The 22,709-nt window shown below is 36.2% G+C and overlaps 1 protein-coding gene across 1 annotated transcript in view; it reads left to right on the top strand.

The window, feature by feature from the left end:
• The window catches only part of LOC149776196 (adenylate cyclase type 5-like), a 153,172-nt gene that overhangs the window by 64,641 nt on the left and 65,822 nt on the right, over positions 1 to 22,709 (top strand). The window contains exons 7-10 of the mRNA XM_089942519.1: positions 69 to 213; positions 8,852 to 8,976; positions 18,915 to 19,071; positions 21,995 to 22,092. Coding sequence (XP_089798645.1) covers positions 69 to 213; positions 8,852 to 8,976; positions 18,915 to 19,071; positions 21,995 to 22,092 — 525 coding nt within the window. The remainder of the gene's footprint in view (positions 1 to 68; positions 214 to 8,851; positions 8,977 to 18,914; positions 19,072 to 21,994; positions 22,093 to 22,709) is intronic.

Below are 22,709 nucleotides of genomic sequence, written 5' to 3'. Positions count from 1 at the left end.
TGTTGATATCCTTTCTATTAGAAAGTATTTGGATCACATTTTAGTTACTCATCCGTTAAACTTTGCAGGCGTGTACACATCACTGAAGAAACACTGAAGTATCTGAACAGTGACTATGATGTGGAGCCAGGTCATGGAGGAGAGAGGAATTACTATCTACGGGAACACAAGATACAGACATACCTTATTTGTGCTACCCAGACCAGGGTCAAGGTATAAATGAAATCATAGCTGTGATCAACAGACCCTTTTTGGAACGATGTCAAAAGTAGCCATAATGAATGACAACTGATATCTCATACTCTTGGTTGTACAGTAGGATAAAAAGGGGTATTGAAAATGGAAATGAATTCTTTTATTAAAAAAATATTGCAAAACATATCTTTATAACAGCATGAGCAGCATACTGGCTTTATTGGCACATTGTTTATATTAATGATTTGTGTCTTGATTTTGTGTGTGTGACTTCTTGAAAATGGCAAATTTTGTTGACCTGTATGTAACCATTTGCAGCTTGTACCCTATACAGGTAAATCTATTACTACTGAGATTTGTTTGCTAGTGATCTTCCTGAAAAAGCATTTCAATAGTACAGGACAATCAGGTTCTGTTGAACACTTTTAACAGTTTTTAATTTTGGCCGACACAAGTACATATTCTGACAGATTGGACAGAATTAATTTCAGATTTTCAAACATAGTTATTCATTGATTGAAAAAATATGACTGATATTTCCAAATCATCAAGCTCTACCATATCATCTGTGAGTCTTAAATTCTTGCTTGTTTTTGGACATCAAATATTGTTGTCCAGAATCATTTCATAATACCTTACAATTTTTGGATGTTTTACCTGCATTCTGATTCCAACTATGGAGACCTTGTTACCTGCTGTGAAGTAAAATCTTATAAGGTGTGTCTGTAATCAAACAAAGTTCTCTTCAATGGATTGTGAATTATAGGTCATAATTAATTTACCTTACAAATACTTATGCATAATTAGCATTAAATATTTAAAGCGATCATGAACTTACCAATAACTAAAATAATTTCATATCCTTGTTATCACTTGTCATGATAACAACAATTATCCTCTGTGGCAGTGTATTATGATTCTCCAATGAATTAACAATAGTACCAATCAGTGCTATCTCACCTTTATCTACATGGGTTTGAGTCTTGGGGATGGCCAATGTGGGTATGAGAGAAAGCTGCCAGTAGCTTCCTATTGTTTGGCAGTTCTTTTTGGGATTTTTCCTGAGTCTTCCTCCACCAGTTATATTGATCACCATGTATAGCCTGTTTTGCATGAAGAAATGGCATTGAACCCACAAACAACAACAGCATCATAGTCTTGTCAGCATTAACATAGTGAGAAATTACCATCATTAGCATGGTGAAACATTACCATCATTAACATGGTGAGACATTACCTGCATTAGCATGGTGAGACATTACAACATCATTAGCATGGTGAGACATTACCTGCATTAGCATGGTGAGACATTACCATCATTAGTATGGTGAGACATTACCTGCATTAACATGGTGAGACATTGCTGTCATTAGCATGGTGAGACATTACTGTCATTAGCATGTTGAGACATTACCTGCATTAGCATAGTGAGACATTACCATCATTAGCATGGTGAGACATTACCTGCATTAGCATGGTGAGGCATTACCATCATTAGCATGGTGAGACATTACTTGCATTAGCATGGTGAGACATTACCTGCATTAGCATGGTGAGAAATAGGTATCATTTGTTATTTTAGAATCAAGAAAGCAAAGTCTTACCTGCATTAGCATGGTGAGTCACAAGTGTTATTTTTCATTATAAGTCAAGAGCAGATCTTACTTGCATTGTCAGTTTGTTTGACATAGGTACAAGTTTTCATTGTAGAGTCAAGAGTATATAGTCTTACCTGCATTAGCATGGTGAGAAATAGGTATTGTTATAGTCAAGAGTGCATAGTTTTATGTGCATTTGTATAGTGAAGCATAGTTATCACTTTTTATTGTTGAGTCAAGACCCGCTAGTCTTGCCTGCATTATTTTTCATTACAGACTTAAAATAGTCTTACCTGCAATTTCATGGCATCACTTTTCATGTTGGAGTCAAGAGCACAGTCTTACCAGTGTTAGCATGGTGAGACTATAGTATCACTTTTTATTGTTAAGTCAAGGACACATGGGCTTATCTGCATTAGCATAGTGAGGCATAGGTATTATTTATCATTACAGAGTCAAGAATGCAGTCTTGTCTGCATTAACATGGTGAGACATAGGTGCATGTAGAAGTTTTCATTATAGAGATATGAGACATATTCTCATTTACATTAGCATGGTGAGACATAGGTATTGTTCATTATAGAGTCAAGATGTTGTTGTTGTTGTTGTTGGGTTTAACGCCATTTTTCAGCACATGATAGGCTATATATGGTGGCCAATATTAATGGTGGAGGAAGAACTTGGGGGGAAAACCCTGGAAAGAACCAACTACCCATGAGAAGCTACTGGCAAGCTTTCTCACATACCCACATTAGCCGAATCCGAGACTCGAACCCCACGCAGACAGAGGTGAGATGGCAATGATCCATAATGAAGAGCGCTTTAGACCACTCGGCCACTCGGGGCCCCATATAGAGTCAAGAGTGCATAATCTTATGTGCATCAGCATGGTGAGACACAGGTATCATTGTTAGCTCTACTGGAGAGCTTATGGGATGGTCAGTTTTCCGTCCATTCATCGTCTGTTGTCTGTCCATCCATCATCCGATGTCTGTCAGTCTGTTAGCAAAAGTTTATCACTTCTTCTAAACTACTTTGAGGATTGCCATGAAATTTTACACAAATATTCATCTCATGATCTAGTTGTTCCTAGATGAAAATGGTGCTGCTTACAATCCAATATGGCCACCACAGTGGCCATCCTGAAAATTTTATTACACCACTCCCTTGCTAACTTGTGCCCTGGTAACTCGTGAACCACCTTTTTATCGCAGTGTCAGGCATGGATCCCATTTTTTAAAACCATAAAATACAAATATTTGATCCCTATTTGCTGAAAATTAGGGAGATCGCGATCAAAATTGGTAACTGAAACTTTGATATGTCGCTCATTTTATCTTCAAAAATGGTAGATAGGACCTGGAACTTTTAATCAACATTATGAAATTATCAACTTTTAATAAGAAGTCATGTAATTTGTTAAATTTTCTTTCCAAACAACATTCTTAGTACACTGTAATCTTAGAATATTCAAGGAAATTTTGATAAATGAAAATGTCACTTGCGCCTAGTGGAAGCAGTACTTTAACCCTTTACCTCATGTATGCGCCTTTGGACACCTCTACCCGATTCACATGGAAGCCTATTTTGACACCTCTAGTCCATTCTTATGGAAGCGCATTTCGATGCCTGCTGTAAACATCTGCCATTATTAGCAGGATTTAGTATCACTACCTTCAGGGAAAACCCACAATTAGATACAACATGCATTATTGTAAGTAACCATCACATCAGATCACATGGTCATTGTTTAAGAGCTGGTCATTATCTGCTGTTTAACCCTTTACCTCAGAGTGTATGGCTTTTTAGCCCTCCGATATGCATGAAACAAAGTTACCCAGTGCAGTGTGCTATAAATAGAACACCTGTTACCTATTCGACTCCATACACATAGGCCTGCCTGTTAACTGTTAAGCAGTGTAGTGTATGTTACGTTTAACAGCGATTTTAACCAATTTACATTTTTGGTACACATCTATTATGTATGGAAAAATTTAAGAGTAAAGTCTGATTGTTATAGCTGTGTAATTATTTTTCACGTAAGAATTTTTTATGTGCTTTAAAATCTTGAGAGAACTTGCTCACCGTCTAGTCAGTGAAGCTGCATGACCAACTGTAGCTGCCATTTCTCATACTCGAAATTTACAAGTTCTTTGTCTGCGTCTACATCACTAAGTCATCTGAATTTGATAATTTATAAAAACTAATTGCTGCCTTCATCAATATCAGAGCATTTACCTAAGTTATTGAATCTTTCATAGTTGTGATTCTAATCATGAAAAGTACTGAATGAAATCCGTGACCTCCATTTTGGAGAGTGGAGAATACGACCCAGTTATTTTAAATAGCAGATTTCGACCAGGGAATAAATAGCGACCACGTGATCTGACGTAATTGTCATTCACAGTAATGAATGAGGTATCTAATAGGGGGTTTCCCACTAAGGTGGCACTACAAAACCTGCTAAAAATGGCCGATGTTTACAGCAGGCATCAAAAGTTGCTTCCATGCGAATGGAGTAAAGATATCAAAAGGCGCTTCCATGCGAATGGAGTAGAGGTGTCTAAAGGCACTTCCATGTGAATGGAGTAGAGGCGTCCAAAGGCGCTTACGTGAGGTAAAGGGTTAAAGTAACTGGGTCATATTCTCCACTCTCCAAAATGCTGGCTGCGAATTTTCTTTAGTTTGCATGATTAGAATCACTACTTTCAAGTCTTCAGTAACTTAAGGAAAGGCTCTGATATTGATGTAGGCAACAATTAGTTTTTATAAATTATTCCTTTACCTCATAGAGCAAAGTTACCCAGTGCAGTACAGTATAAATAGAACACCTGTTACCTATTCGACTCCATACACACATGCCTGCCTGTTAACTGTTAAGCAATGTAGTGTATGTTAGTTTAACAGCAGTTTTAACCATTTTACATTTTTGGTACACATCTATTATGTATGGAAAAATTTAAGAGTAAAGTCCGATTGTTACAGCTGTGTAATTATTTTTCACGGAAGAATTTTTGATGTGCTTTAAAATCTTGAGAGAACTCGTTCACCATCAAGTTAGTGAAGCTGCATGACCAACTGTGGCTGCCATTTCTTGTACTCGAAATTTACAAGATTTTTGTCCATGTCTACATCACTAAGTCATCCGAATTTGATAATATATAAAAACTAATTGCTGCCTACACCAATATTAGAGCCTTTAACTAAGTAATTGAAGCTTTCGTAGTTGTGATTCTAATTGTGAAAACCTCGTAAGTACTGAATGGAATTCGCGGCCTCCATTTTGGAGACTGGAGAATACAACCCAGTTACTTTAAATAGCAGATTTCAACCAGAGCATAAACAGTGACCACAAGATCTGACGCAATGGTCATTCGCAGAAATGAATGTAGTATCTAATAGAGGGTTTTCCCTGAAGGTAGCACTACGAAAACACTGCTTAAAATGGCTGATGTTTACAGCAGGCGTAAAAAGGTGCTTCCATGCGAATGGAGTAGAGGCGTCAAAAGGCGCTTCTATGGAGTAGAGGCATTCAAAGGCACTTGCATGAGGTAAAGTGTTATCAAATTCAGATGATTTATTGATGTAGACGCAGACAGAGAACTTCGACTATGAGAAATGGCAGCTGTGATTGGTCACATGGCTTCACTGGCTTGACAGTAAATGAGTTCTCTCTAGATTTTAAAGCGCATAAAAGGATCTTCCATGAAAAGTAATTATGCAGCTATAATGATCAAATTTTACTCTTAACTCTTTCTATAAATAATATGTACCAAAAATGTAAAACGGTTAAAATTGGTGTTAAATGTAGCATATACTACAGTGCAATAACAGTTAACAGGATGTATATGTGTATGGAGTTAAATAGGTAACAGTTGTTCTGTTTATAGTGCACTGCACTATGTAACTTTGGCACATGTATATCTCTATGAGGTAAGAGGTCAGTAAATAAATACCAAAGAAATAATTTGTTATCAAGCCAAACTTGTGTTTTAGTTATATATTTTAGTTGAACTTAAATGTAAAATGTGTCAATCTAGTGCAACTATTATGTTCACGAGCATTTCTCTGAGAATCTAATTATAAGTACCAACCGTGTTTTGATGCCTGACATGGGGAAGTATTTGTTGTATTGTTGCACTGAATTAAAAGCTGGCCTCCTTTGTTTTATCATGTTAATTACTTCACTGGAGGCAAAAAAAGGAGGTGCTTAAAATCCATTGGCCTGAGTCATATGTCGTGTGAACTCATTTCATTATTTGATCAGTTGAACACTGTTAAAAAAATTACTGTGTGCGTAATATAATTAAACTGCCTTAAGTTAACCTACTCAATCATAACTGTGATCAAAGATAGCAAGATAACCAAGGAAAATCAAATATTTCATAAAATAGCGTTTCGTTTCTCAGATACGGACCATTGTGGGGGAAACGAGTTTCAGAGAATTCCTGAATTGGCACTTAGAGATATCCTCAAGCGCGATAAGAAGTTTCACTATTACTTTCAATGAAATCATGGCATCAGTATTTTACTAATTGAACAATACAATAATTAAGTTTTGACGTAGATAATTGTCTCACGAAATAAATGTCTCTAGTTTTTGAAACAAGGAATCTTGTTTGGTGGTATATCAGCAGTTAGTCTGGTTCCCTATTTGCTAGACTCCTGCTTTGTATTACACTATGTTATCTATCACTCTGGGGACCAGACAAATCAGCAGAACAAAAAGCAGTGACATAATAAAGAAATGTTTTCACATACTCATGTTGGTTGTTGAAATAAGATGGAATAATGACAACGATTTTTCAGATGTCGGTTTTTTGAAAATAAATGTAATTTATACAGAATAACGAACAAATTAATTGGGAAAAGCACTTTATTGACAATTATTTTTGACACAATTATAAAACAAGGATTCAGTCATTAAACAGCACATTTCTCACTCATGCCCTTCCCAACAGTTTTCTCGATGTTTTGTGGATTTTTTTTGATGGTCACACTGTAACTCATGCCCACGCTTATAGTGCAGTCTATGTTTTTGGACCATGTTGTGCACAAGTGATCGAGGGAGAGGTGTATTGCTACTTGTCCTGAATGGATGGTCATATCAATATAGGGTTTAAACTAAAATATTTCTTACGATGTTTAATTGGTTCTGAATGAAAATGATGCCACTCAGAGTCCTATATGGCCACTGCAGCAGCCATCATAAAAATCTTGTTATCGCTACTCCTGAATGGAAGGTCATATCCCAGTTTTCACTAAAAGACTTCTTAAAATGTCTACTTGGTCCTAAATGAAAATGGTGCTGACATCCAATATGGCTACCAGGGCAGCTCTTTTGAAAATCTTTTTATTGGTACAACTGCTGAATAACTGGTCATATCAACATAAGGTTTCCACTCAAAGACTTCTTATTATGTCTAGTTGGTCCTAATCAAAATTAGTGACAATCTGACATCCAGTATGAAAACCATCTTGAAAATCTTGTTATCTTTTCTCTGCTTGAATGGCTGTTCATATCAGAATGGATTTTTTGGTAAAGTACTTCTTAACATGTCTAGTTATTCCTAAATGAAATGTTGCTACAGTGGCCATCTTCAGATTCTTGTTATCACTACTCCTCCTGCATGTATTGTCATATCAACATGGGTTTTTCGCTGAAAGACTTCTGATACTGTCTACTTGTTTCTAATTAAACATTGTGCTGGTCTGATGTCCCATATGGTTGCAACAGCAGACATCTTGAAAATCTTATCACATCTCATCCTGAATGGAAAGTCATATTGACATGGGGTTTGACCAAAATACTAATTATGATGTCCAGTTGCTCTTAAATGAATATGATGCCAATCTGACATCCAATATGGTCACCACACAGTGGCCATCTTGAAAATCTTTTGTTGCTACTCCTTGAGAATGGATAGTTGTATCAACATGAGATTTTCACAAAAAGGTCGTCTTACGATGTCTACTTGTTCCTAATTGAGAATGGTGCCAATTCTGCCTTCCAATAACACCACCACAGCCATATAGAAAATGTTTTTATTGCTGCACCTCCTGAATGGAAAGTTAAACTGACATGGGGTTGCCACCAAAAGACTTCCTAAGATGTCTACTTGGTCCGTGTAAACATTTTGTTGATTTGGGGTCTAATATGGCTGCCACACTGGCCAGCTTGAAAACCTTGCTATTACTATGTCTCCTGAATGAATGGTCATATCATCATGGGGTTTTCACCAAAAGACTTCTTATAATGAAAGGAAAAAATACTAAATTCTATATCAAGGGTGGACAAAATATGGCCTGCTGGCAGATCAGGTCGAAGACCTGGTTTTATCCATTAATTTACATCATATGGTGTTGCTTTAAAAATCACTTATTGAGCCTGTGCCCTGGAGGAAGTTGCCCAAACCTGGTCTATGTTCTACTTACATTACGTATTTATGATTCAGAGAATTTTTTCACTTTATTTTAATTTTATTGGTTATAGCAGTTGGTATCTTTCTCATCTGTATACAGTATAGATTTACCAACATTTTTTTACCAGCATATGCATCTGCATCACAGCATTCACCTTCCAATGTATATTAAGCTGATCCTTCTACTAAAAATTATATTTCTTTAACATTGCACTTGCAATTGACAACCTTATTTTTCTGAATTAAAAAATGGAATTAGGTTTGGTTTGAAATTTATAAGGTTTAAAGGCATTTAATCTCCCATTGCTAGATCGTATCTGTGCCAGGTATATAGTTTCAAAAACTGGAGGTTGGGTACAGTTTGTAATGGACTGGAGCTAGACTACAGTTATGTTGCTTATAATGTGCAGATGTTAAGGATTAGCAATGCATGTACAGTTAATCCTATTGACATAGAGGTACACACCACTTGGTATTTACTCTAGGATATCTAAGAACAATTCTAATAATCATGAACTATCCAGAGCTAGGAAGCAATCTTCTCAGTTGTAAGACATCTACAAGTCTGTTTTTGAGAATAATGAAAAAAATGTATAGAAAGACAATAATCTGTTTTATAATGGTGTCTTTCTGTAGGAGGTGAAGAAGTCACCAGCATCTCCCAAGGTACCTGGATCCCTGGAGAGGAGTAATGGTGGAATCAGCAAGGAGATGAAAAGAATGGGATATGCCGATGGTACAAATGCCAACATTCGCAATAAGTATGACTTCTAATATCCTTATAGCATAATCACATGAATGATATCAAATCTAAAAGTATGACATCTGACATACCTATAGCATAATGACATCAATGATATAAATCCAACAATTATGACTTATTAAATCACTCCATTGGATTAGTGGTTAGAGCGTCCACCTCGGATGCAGGAGGTTGTGAGTTCGAGCCCTGGCCAAGTCATATAAAAGACTTACAAAAATGGTACTAACAGCTGCCTCGCTTGGTGCTCAGCATTAAGAGGTTAGTGTTTGGACTGGTCGGCCTGGTGTTAGGATAATGTGACTGCCACACTGGAGACATCATAGCGATATGACTGAAAAATTGTTAAAGCTTCATTAAAAATCCAAATCACACACACACACACACACAGCATGACTTCTGACATACCCACATCATGATGACATCAGTGATATCAATGCAATAAGCATGGCTTCTGACATACTTGCAGCATAATGACATCAATGGTATCGATGCAATAAGCATGACTTCTGACATACCTACAACATAATGACAACACTGATATCAATGCAATAAGCATGACTTCTGACATACCTACATCATAATGACAACACTGACATAAATGTAGTAAGCAGGACAGCTGACATACCTACAGCATAATGACATCAATGATATAAATTCAATAAGTATGACTGCTTTGGGGGCCTAACAGTGAGAGTGTCTGCCTCAGATATGTGAGTTCACGGGTTTGAACCTCGGTCGAGTCATACCAAAGACTTATAAAAATGGGACTAACTGCTCTCTTGCTAGGATCTCAACATTTAATCCTTTTCCTCATAGAGCATAGTGACAAAGTGCAGCGCACTATAAATAGAACACCTGTTACCTAGTCGACAGCATACACATAGGCCTGCCTGTGAACTGTTAAGCAATGTAGTGTATGTTACGTTTAACAGCAATTTTCACCATTTTACATTTTTGGTACATATCTATTATGTGTGAAAAAATTTAAAAGCAAAGTCCGATTGTTATAGCTGTGTAATTATTTTTCATGGAAGAATTTTTTGTGTGCTTTAAAATCTTGAGATAACTCATTCACCGTAATGTCAGTGAGGCTGCGTGACCAACCATAGCTGCCATTTCCCATACTCGAAATTTACATGTTTTTCGTCTGCGTCTACATCACTAAGTCATCTGAATTTGACAATTTATAAAAACTAATTGCTGCCATCAATATCAGAGCCTTTACCTAAGTTATTGAATCTTTCATAGTTTTGATTCTAATCATGAAAACTTCGTAAGTACTGAATGAAATCTGCGACCTCCATTTTGGAGAGTGGAGATTGTGACCCAATTACTTTAAATAGCAGATATCAACCAGTGCATAAACAGCGACCACGTGATCAGACGTAATTGTCATTCACAGAAAGGAATGTAGTATCTAATGGGGGGTTTTCCCTGAAGGTGGCGCTATGAAAACCGGCTAAAAATGGCTGATGTTTACAGCAGGCGTCAAAAGGCACTTTCATGGAGTAGAGGTGTCCAAAGATGCTTGCATGAGGTAAAAGGTTAAGTAGTTAGTGTTAGGACTGGTCAGTCTGTTGTTAGGATAATGTGACTGAGTGGGACAAATATCCACATGTCTGTGGCATGATGTCCCAGTACTAGAGATCACTATTAACTGCCACACAGCAGACATTGTAGTGATATGACTGAAAAAATGTTAAACTACGTTAAAAATCCAAAACACACAAACACATACAATAAGTATGACTTCTGATATACCTACAGCATAATGATAACACTGATATCAATACAATAATTATGACTTCTAATATTGCTACATCATAATTATGTTTCTAATATAAACACAGTTGTGGGTGGTTCTAGAAACAGATTGTTCAGCAGTGTGGCACATTGTTGTTGATGAATGTAAATGAATGTTTTTTTTAAAACCTAATACCATGATCTCTCTTTCATACTATCTGAAATACCTTAAATGCCTTATTTTAAATAATTTTATCTCATGAAGCCACTGTAACATATTTTACAGGCACAAATTTTGTTCCCAAAATAAATATTTGTCATGCCTTATAATTTTTGGATAATGTTTTAAAAGAATATTTTTTACGTCCTGATGTTTTAAGATAAATCTGCAGTTTTACAAAGGTAAGACAAGAGATGGATGATACCAGTTTTAGACAGTGGGGAAATGTTTTGTGTATCTTTGGAAACAAGTTACATGTACAATTTAAATTGTCTAAATTGTCAACCACTTTTCACTATGCAATAGATTGCTAACACTTTTATAACAGACAATATTTAAGTCTATTCTATATTACTCACCTGCAGAGAAAAAAATCATAATCATAAAAATATTAGAAAAATATACCACCCTTTACTGAAAGACAAAAACGAACTTAAAAACTTAAAATTTTTGTTTAATGCCTTAATTATTTATAGTACTAAAATCTGCACCTGGTCACATGCCGATAGACTATATAAGAATTAGCTTAAGGGGAATTAGCTTCCAATGGTAATAATGTATATAAAAAATATCCTTATTTTAAAAAAATATATTTTCATGAATTTAAAAATATTATAGTCTAATTAAGTTGGTTGTTAGCCTTGTATAAGTTCCTGTCATGGATATACCAACTGGAATTAATTTATTGACTCCATTAGTAATATTTAGGAGTGACTATCCACTTTCCTACAGTTCCAGCCCAAGGGTTTTTGGAGCCTAAGGCAAACTATGACTTTGGTGCCACACACCCCTCCATAGAGAAACAATATTCACTTCCATCTAATGTGGAACCCCTTAAAACCTGGTACCCAAGGTAACTGCTTGTTTTGCCTACATGGTCCGGTTGGTCCTGCTCTCCCACCCACTTCTAAAACACACTTTTGCTTTGACTATCTAGAAAATTACAGTCATGGTTCATCCTGAATAAAACCAAGCCATTAATGTCAGTTTTCATTCATTATTGTAAATGTAAAGTCTGACTTTAAATGATAGATTAATATTGTATTTTTGGGTTAATGGTTACTCGGGCTTTGATTTTTCATTCATTTATTTGTTTTGGACACAATGAAATATGTCTGTTTTGGAACAGAAAAATAAGGAATTATATTTTTTATGTCCCAAAACATGCAGAAAATACAGTAGTTTCATAATAAGTTGCTAAAATCTTTTAACTTATGATGTGCTTTACCTCTTCTACAATTGGCCTTTCCATTCATATTTTGTTGAGGTATTTTTCCAACAGAAAATAAAGCTAAGAAGATAAAATTAAAAAATTATTTGATATCATTATTAAAGCGTAAGAAAGTTTTTGAATGGTGATATTTTTTAGATGAGAAAGCTATGACTGGCTGAAAAGTTTAATTTCAGTTTTCAAGTCTTTTTTTTTTACTGGAACATGATTATATTTTATACTGGAATTTCCAGTTAAATTTGTTTAACAATATTAAAAATATAAAATCAGATGTTAGACACTTTATTTCAGTTTTGTGCAGTCCAGAATTTGCTTACATTGTCATTTAGTGACTCAGCTGAATTGCTGCAGTGTTGTTCACTCCCCATTCAGGAGGTTGCCCCTTGAGAGTTTGATCTATGCATGACTTCTTTATATCCATGCTTGTTAAAAATGAGGCAGGGAATAAATGATACTGTCCATCTTTTTATGTATGCACAATGTTCTGGAATTCATCCAAAACCACTGAATATAGACTCCTTATATTCAGGGAAATGACTGGTGGGGGGTCTGTAGAATTCAGGGAAATGGCTGGTGGGGGGTCTGTAGAATTCAGGGAAATGGCTGGTGGGGGGTCTGTAGAATTCAGGGAAATGACTGGTGGTGGTCTGTAGAATTCAGGGAAATGGCTGGTGGGGGGTCTGTAGAATTCAGGGAAATGACTGGTGGGGGGTCTGTAGAATTCAGGGAAATGACTGGTGGGGGGTCTGTAGAATTCAGGGAAATGGCTGGAGGTGGTCTGTAGAATTCAGGGAAATGACTGGTGGGGGGTCTGTAGAATTCAGGGAAATGGCTGGAGGTGGTCTGTAGACTTCAGGGATAAGACTAGTGGTGGTCTGTAAAATTGAGGGTTATGACCAGGGTGGGGGGGTGGGAATAGTTTTAGGAATGTGTTGTAGTCTGTAGAATTCAGTGGTATGAATAGTTTGTATAATTCATGGATATCACTATGACTAGTTTTAGGAATATGACTGGGGTAGTCTGTTGAATTTATGGATATGACTGGGGGTAGTTCAGGAATATGATGAGGAGATAGTCTGTCAAATTCATGGATATGATTGTGGTTAGTTCATTAATATGTCTGTTCTGTAAAAACAACAGGCATGTGGTTGGGGGTCAGTCGATTACAGGGATATGATTTGGGGGGGTGTCTTTTGAAATCATGGGTATGACTGGGGATGGTCTGTTTAATTCAGTGATATGACTGCGGGGTGGTCTGTTGAAATCAGAGACTGGGGGTGGTCTGTTGAGATCAGGGAAATGACTATTGGTGGTCTGTATAATTCAGGGATATGACTCAAAGTGGGTACAGGGATATAACTATGACTGGGGTGGTCTGTATAATTCAGGGATATGACTAGAAGTGGGTACAGGGATATAACTATAACTGGGGGTGGTTTGTATAATTCAGAGATATGACTCGAAGTGGGTACAGGGATATAACTATAACTGGGGGTGGTCTGTATAATTCAGGGATATAACTAAAAGTGGGTACAGGGATATAACTGTAACTGGGGGTGGTCTGTAGATTTCAGGGATAGGACTAGAAGTGGGTACAGGGATATAACTATAACTGGGGGTGGTCAGTATAATTCAGGGATATGACTAGGAGTGGGCACAGGGATATAACTATAACTGTGGGTGGTCTGTATAATTCAGGGATATGACTAGGAGTGGGCACAGGGATATAACTATAACGGGGGGTGGTCTGTATAATTCAGGGATATAACTAAAAGTGGGTTCAGGGATATAACTGTAACTGGTGGTGGTCTGTAGATTTCAGGGATAGGACTAGAAGTGGGTACAGGGATATAACTATAACTGGGGGTGGTCAGTATAATTCAGGGATATAACTAAAAGTGGGTTCAGGGATATAACTATAATTGGGGGTGGTCTGTAGATTTCAGGGATAGGACTAGAAGTGGGTACAGGGATATAACTATAACTGGGGGTGGTCAGTATAATTCAGGGATATAACTAAAAGTGGGTTCAGGGATATAACTATAATTGGGGGTGGTCTGTAGATTTCAGGGATAGGACTAGAAGTGGGTACAGGGATATAACTATAACTGGGGGTGGTCTGTAGATTTCACGGATAGGACTAGAAGTGGGTACAGGGATATAACTATAACTGGGGGTGGTCTGTAGAAGTGTTTTGGTTTGGTTTGGTGCTTTACAGCACACCAGCACAAGAAGGTTGTTTAGTGCTGAGTCAGGTGTAATAAAGTGCTTTACCCAAGGACACACCATGGTAGCTGACCCAGGCTGATTCTATGGTAGGATTTGAACCTGTACCCTTTAGGTCCTGAGTCCAGCATGCTACCCACTTAGCTGCCACAGCTACCTTATAACTGTTTTAAAGTCTATTGCTTGGAGGCAAGATTCAGTTTGGAATAGCTTTGTGACAGGTGGGTGGTGGCTCAACAAAACTGAGAAATGTTTCAGGGATATGCATCGGTGCAGTACATTTCTTATTGCCAGGTTTAAATGCAAACAATATGTCATATATTCTTACACATAAACCCGTTCGCCTATGAGCTGACCCCCAAATTGAATAGGTATAAACACTAAAAAGTTTTGCCAAAACACAAAGTAAAATAAATTGATGATCTAACTTGTTGTATATTCAGAATTTTAGTCTTTATTATTACCATTTCTTTATGAACATGTAACAGTTATGCTGGTTATGTGCCTTGCACAATTGAACATGTATTATACCTTGTCATAAAGATTACCTCTGTTTGTAGCATCGCTTATGTAATTGAAAAAAAGCAATTCATGTGCATATGTGTCTACATAATTGAAACAGCTATTACAGACTAGCTGAAGTATTATCTGGAAAAAAGTGATTTGGTCGAAACAATGAATAAAGAAAAATCTGCATCTGATATGTTTGGGAATAAATAAGGATTAAAGTGACACTAAGGGCAATTTACACTAAGTACTGTACATTACAGTACAGCCTGGTCTCCAAGGTAAACTCGAACCAGCCCATGAATTATGAAGTCTTTATTTACCTTTGTTTAATTCTGTGTTGGAGAAATCAGAAAATACACAGATGCAAATTAAAATCAAAAGCAATCATAGTAGTTTATAACAGTTTAGTAAGTGTTGGGACACTGAGAATATATTTGTTTTACATTCATATTTGTCTTAAGACACAAAAAATTATTTTTTGTGCCCCAGGATTTACTGCCATTATGGTAGTCAACAAAAATCTTAAAAACCTTAAAGTTTAGACTTTAGCCTGTGGATATGCTGACCCCTATTTTTCAAGGCTTTTTTTTTCTCCTAAATTATTAGGCTTATATGCAAATAAATATGGTAGATCACAGTCTACTGTCAGATAATGTGCCGGCAGATCAGGGTGTATGTTGACTTTTCTACTGATAACTCATAATAAACTGCACAGATTCAATTCTTCTAGGACATTATGCAACATCAGATCGTTGTCTGAGCAGTTTGATTTCAGTTATAAGCAGGTCAAGATGGTAAATTTCTATTCCATGTTTTGGTACATTCTAAAGCACATGCCATGGTAATGAGTACATGGTACATTCTAACACATGCCATGGTAATGAGTATATGGTATATTCTAAAGCACATGCCATGGTAATGAATACATGGTACATTCTAAAGCACATGCCATGCTAATGAATACATGGTACATTCTAAAGCACATGCCATGGTAATGAGTACATGGTACATTCTAACACATGCCATGGTAATGAGTATATGGTACATTCTAAAGCACATCCCATGGTAATGAGTACATGGTACATTCTAAAGCACATGCCATGGTAATGAGTACATGGTACATTCTAAAGAACATGCCATGGTAATGAGTACATGGTACATTCTAACACATGCCATGGTAATGAATACATGGTACATTCTAAAGCACATGCCATGGTAATGAGTACATGGTACATTCTAACACATTCCATGGTAATGAGTACATGGTACATTCTAAAGCACATGCCATGGTAATGAGTACATGGTACATTCTTAAGCACATGCCATGGTAATGAGTACATGGTACATTCTAACACATGCCATGGTAATGAGTATATGGTACATTCTAAAGCACATGCCATGGTAATGAGTACATGGTACATTCTAAAGCACATGCCATGGTAATGAGTACATGGTACATTCTAACACATGCCATGGTAATGAGTACATGGTACATTCTAAAGCACATTCCATGATAATGAGTACATGGTACATTCTAAAGCACATGCCATGGTAATGAGTACATGGTACATTCTAAAGCACATGCTATGGTAATGCATTCATGGTACATTCTAAAGCACATGCTGTGGTAATGAGTACATGGTACATTCTAAAGCACATGCTGTGGTAATGAGTACATGGTACATTCTAAAGCACATGTCATGGTAATGAGTACATGGTACATTCTAACACATGCCATGGTAATGAGTATATGGTACATTCTAAAGCACATCCCATGGTAATGAGTACATGGTACATTCTAAAGCACATGCCACGGTAATGAGTACATGGTACATTCTAAAGAACATGCCATGGTAATGAGTACATGGTACATTCTTACACATGTCATGGTAATGAATACATGGTACATTCTAAAGCACATTCCATGGTAATGAGTACATGGTACATTCTAAAGCACATGCCATGGTAATGAGTACATGGTACATTCTAACACATGCCATGGTAATGAGTACATGGTACATTCTAAAGCACATGCCATGGTAATGAGTACATGGTACATTCTTAAGCAGATGCCATGGTAATGAGTACATGGTACATTCTAACACATGCCATGGTAATGAGTATATGGTACATTCTAAAGCACATGCCATGGTAATGAGTACATGGTACATTCTAAAGCACATGCCATGGTAATGAGTACATGGTACATTCTAAAGCACATGCCATGGTAATGAGTACATGGTACATTCTAAAGCACATGCTATGGTATTGCATTCATGGTGCATTCTAAAGCACATGCTGTGGTAACGAGTACATGGTACATTCTAAAGCACATGCTGTGGTAATGAGTACATGGTACATTCTAAAGCACATGCCATGGTAATGAGTACATGGTACATTCTAAAGCACATGTCATGGTAATGAGTACATGGTACATTCTACAGCACATTCCATGGTAATGAGTACATGGTACATTCTAAAGCACATGCCATGGTAATGAGTACATGGTACATTCTAAAGCACATGCCATGGTAATGAGTACATGGTACATTCTAAAGCACATGCCATGGTAATGAGTATATGGTACATTCTAAAGCACATGTCATGGTAATGAGTACATGGTACATTCTAAAGCACATGTCATGGTAATGAGTACGTGGTACATTCTAAAGCACATGCCATGGTAATGAGTACATGGTACATTCTGAAGCACATGCCATGGTAATGAGCACATGGTACATTCTAAAGCACATGCCATGGTAATGAGTACATGGTACATTCTAAAGCACATTCCATGGTAATGAGTACATGGTACATTCTAAAGCACATTCTGTGGTAATGAGTACATGGTACATTCTAAAGCACATGCTATGGTAATGCATTCATGGTACATTCTAAAGCACATGCTGTGGTAATGAGTACATGGTACATTCTAAAGCACATGCCATGGTAATGAGTACATGGTACATTCTAACACATGCCATGGTAATGAGTACATGGTACATTCAAAAGTACTTGCCATGGTAATGAGTACATGGTACATTCTAAAGCAGATGCCATGGTAATGAGTACATGGTACATTCTAAAGCGCATGCCATGGTAATTAGTACATGGTACATTCTACAGGACATGCTGTGGTAATGAATACATGATACATTCTGAAGCACATGTCATGGTAATGAGTAAATGGTACATTCTAAAGAATATGCCATGGTAATGAGTACTTGGTACATTCTAAAGCACATGCCATGGTAATGAGTACATGGTACATTCTAAAGCACATGTCATGCTAATGAGTAGGTACATTCTGAAGCACATGCTATGGTAATGCATTCATGGTACATTCTAAAGCACATTCCATGGTAATGAGTACATGGTACATTCTAAAGGACAAAAGAATCATAATTAGTTTTCTGATTGGTTGAATGTAAAAATTTGTAGCAGTATTATCAGAGATATACTGATGGAAATTTTGACCCGATTGTGAGGCCATTGACTTCATTGTGATATCATTGATATCACAGTGAACTAACACTCAGAAGAATTACATTTTCTGCTTTTTTTCAAGAAAAATTTCAAAAGTTTGTAAGAATCGAGATAAAAGTCTTGTGTTTGAAGATTTTAGAACGCTGATTTTGGTTTTACTGTCGCAATTATCTGTTTTACTGTTTCTGCTGTTGCATTGCTAGCAAAGCTTGATTGAAGAACAGTAAAACTGCCAATAATGTCATCAGATCTGCAGACACAGGACTGTTATTCTCTAATTTCCATCCTGCCACTCAAACCTGCTTTGCAAGATCTTATTTTACTGACTCGGACCATTGGGAGAACAGCTATCACAAAATATCATAAATCTAATTATATGAATGGCTCCTGTGATTAGTAGAGGATTTATTCCCATAAATTGTCACTTGGATACCACATCATTGCAGTAAATGGGGTCTGGATTAATTGAATTTCACTGATTTTTGTTGGAGAAAACTCTTTAGCATATTGCATATTTCAGGCTGGGTCTGGGAGATAATATTGAGGCCAAGGATCCAGATGATGAAGTCAATGAGTACCTTGGACGTGCAATTGATGCCCGCAGCATTGATCGACTGCGATCAGAGCATGTCAAGGCCTTCCTGTTGACATTTAGAAAGCCAGAGTTAGAAGCTAAAGTAAGTCATTTAGCAGCAGAGAGGATTATATTAAAACTATGTCAACCTTTCACTAAATTAAATGTGCTGATCTTAAAACTTTAATGAATTCAAAGTTGTACAATTTCAGCAGGGACACTTAGTTAAAAAATATTTATGTTTAAGGTGGTGTTAGAAGCCATTTTGTTTATTTTATGAAAGTGTTATTTCAGGATAATTGTTTGAAATTACTGTAGTTATTTTAATTTTAATTTTAAGCAAATTATTATGTTAAAACTGTAAAACGATTATATATAAATTGCTGAATAGTTCAATTTTTCAGGCTTATTAAATAATAAATTTGTAAGGGTATGCATTGCTATATGCCGAAACATTGTTTATTTCTCTCTGTAGTGTTGATTCACATTTTGAGTTTAGAAAGTTGGTTAATCATAAAATGTCTCTGGGTTTATTTATTCTTTTAGTCACTTATATAAACCATTGATAAATATAATCACTTGATTGTACAAAGCTAATTCATACTGTGTATTTTTCCCTGTTGTCATTTTTGATGAAATGTCACAGTTTAAAAGCCATACAGTTATCAGTGGGAGTCTTTCATGAATTGCACTGTTCATTTGTCTTTTAACTTGTCATTTACCTCAGTTGTTGTTCTGTACACAGGCATAGGTGTATTGCAGTGTAACCTTTCCAGAGGGGTGGTGGTGGGGTGTTTAGAAATGGAAAGAAACTATACAATACCGTAATATATGTAATTTCTTTTACATTTTTTAAATTTAGAAATTAGAAAAATAGTGTTAAAACTTTCATTATAATTAATACTAATGTTGTGAAAAATAAGGAATTAATTCCTACCTTTCTTCATGTCATTTTACCTCAATATTCTTTACTTTTTAAATGTTCCAATTTAAATTAAGCTTTTGTGAAAAAGGAAAAACTAATAAAATAAAAAAGGAAAAATAGCTTAAATGCATACCCAATTCAAGCAGTTTTGGTGACTTGTGTTTTAAATGCCAGTATTCACGGTATTGATAATCCATATTTGATCCATTCAGTTTAAATCACAAGTTGAGAAGGATCATATATGCTGTAACATATTTATGTTTAGTACTAACATGCTGCATAATTTTCTCTGCAAGTGAAAGAATGTCCACATCCCTGGATCAGTTTGCACAGTGTTGTAAGAGTTATTGCCCTTTTTAACTGATGACTGCCATGTATGACAGTGTGTGTGTTTGTGATTTGGATTTTTAATGTAGCTTTAAAACAATTCAGTCTTATTGCTATAATATCTGCAGTGTGGCAGTTTATAGTGATGTCTATCACTGGGGCATCATGCCGCAGACATGTAGCATGATGTTCCACCCAGTCACATTATCCCAACACCAGGCCGACCAGTCCTAACACTAACCTCTTAATGCTGTGTGCCAAGCGAGGCAGCTGTTAGTACTGTTTTTGTAAGTCTTTGGTATGACTTGGCCAGGGATTGAACCCACGACCTCCCGCATCTGAGGAGGATGCTCTAACCACTAGGCCACTGGAGCAGTACTGCATTTTTGTAATAATTGCAAAATATAACTGCAAAAATATTGAGACAAATGTAAGCAAAAGGCTAATGTTTCCCCCAAGACTGATGTTTAAACAGGATGCTTCAAAAATATTTTTTGTTATTTATCTGATTCAGAAATGATGTATATGACAGAATCTTGTAATACAGCTTGTCTTACATATTTCAATGAATTATCATAAACATGGTAAATGATATGACCAACATATGAAGATGTACACATTGACAAATCACTGTTCTTTTGCAATTCTTGTTAGAGTTATTGCCCTTTTTGATTTGGAGCCTGATGTAGTGAACAGCAGAATCATGTCAAGACTTGTCTTAGTTTTCAGCATCAATTGTTATGGCCATCAATTGACAATGTGCATATTGACAAATTGCCTTGCACTTTTAATGTTTGTTACTGCCACTTATATCTGGTCCAAAAAATGAGGTTTTTCCCTCTGTATTTTGTAGTGAAACTCGAGATTATTTGGTATCATTGAAGAGCTACATCTATCTACCTTTCTATAACACCACCCACTTTAGTGTATCATGCGTGACCTTGATACTACAGAGCTTGGCAGTAGGCTACTACCTCCTGCCACATAAACTCGTCACCAAGGGTTAATGTGTTATCTTGGTACATATCATTGACATCATTTTAAGATGCACATATTAAATCTCTGTGGTTCCTTGATTTTGTTAAGAGTTGTTGCCCTTTTTAACTTACAGTTTGATACAGTGAATGTTGTTGTTGTAGGATTTAAATCTATTTTTCAGCATAAGATAGGCTATACATGGTGGCCAGTATAAAAGCCAGGAAAGAACCACTGACCCACAAGAAGCTACTGGCAATCTTTCTCACATACATTCTCATTTAGAAAGAAAAGAGTAATTACAAGTTCATGGATTGACTGTGTAGAAAAAATTACATAAAATATGGTATATAGTATTGAGCATTGCATAGTGTTTGTTATAATATTACAATATTTAGGGGGGCCCTGAGTGGCAGAGTGGTCTAAAGTGCTCTCCGTTACGGATCACTGTCATCTCACCTCTGTCTGCGTGGGTTCAAGTCTCGGATTCAGCTAATGTGGGTATGTGAGAAAGCTTGCTAGTAGCTTCTCGTGGGTTGGTGGTTCTTTCCAGGTTTTTTCCGGGTTCTTAATCCAGCATTAATACTGGCCGCCATGTATAGCCTATCATGTGCTGAAAAATGGCATTAAACCCTACAAGGACAACAACAATATTTAGGACATAGCGATATGGTAGGTTCATGTCAGACAGCGAATGGTTATAATTAATAAATCAGCTTGCAATCCAGTGGCTGAATGTAGTATTAATACAATTAATTTTCATGATTAAAGGTACACTAATACACTATTTTTTTTACAGTATTGCAGGGTGCGAGATGTGATGTTCACTTCACATTTGGGATGCACATTTCTTATGCAGCTTATAATTTTTGTCATACAGATTATTATAGTACCTAGGTAAGTAAGAAATTGAGTTTTACTTATTTTATTATGAAAACTTAACTTCAATTAGAGTGGAATAAAACCTAAGGTTTTGTTATTCCCTTATAATTTGCTCATTCAGATTTCTCTATATTTCTGTTTTATTTTTGGAAGCCTATCATGTCAAAGTATTATAACATTTAAAGAGATACATGCATTTAACAGAAACATGCAACTTTTATACTATATATTCATTCTTGTAAGTTAAAAATTATATTTAAATATTCATTCTTGTAAGTTAAAAATTATATTTAAGAAAAGGGAATATTGTGACTTGGCATTTTTATTCTTACTTTAATTTGTGGGTTATGGAAGGGAAACTGTTGTCTCTTCAGATGGATAATTGTTTGTTAGTTCTTTAAGTTTGTAGTTTGTGGCAACCACAAAATATACAAAAATCGGTTCCAAACAAGAAGTAGTCAATTAACAATAATTCAGCTAGTGGGTTGCCTTAAATGCAAGTGATAAAGACCAAAAAAGGTTTAAGGAATAATATACAATGCTTAATTAAATGAAATTACTTGTAAAACCTAGACGAATTACAGACCCTATAACTGGTAATTTTCCAGTGAAACTTAAGATGGAATGCAGAG

This window comes from Sinohyriopsis cumingii, chromosome 18 (assembly GCF_028554795.1).
Source record: "Sinohyriopsis cumingii isolate HCF-2022 chromosome 18, ASM2855479v2, whole genome shotgun sequence".
Classification (NCBI taxonomy): Eukaryota; Metazoa; Mollusca; class Bivalvia; order Unionida; family Unionidae; genus Sinohyriopsis; species Sinohyriopsis cumingii.
Note: the sequence above shows the minus strand (reverse complement) of the source record. Positions and strands in the feature narration are given on the sequence as shown.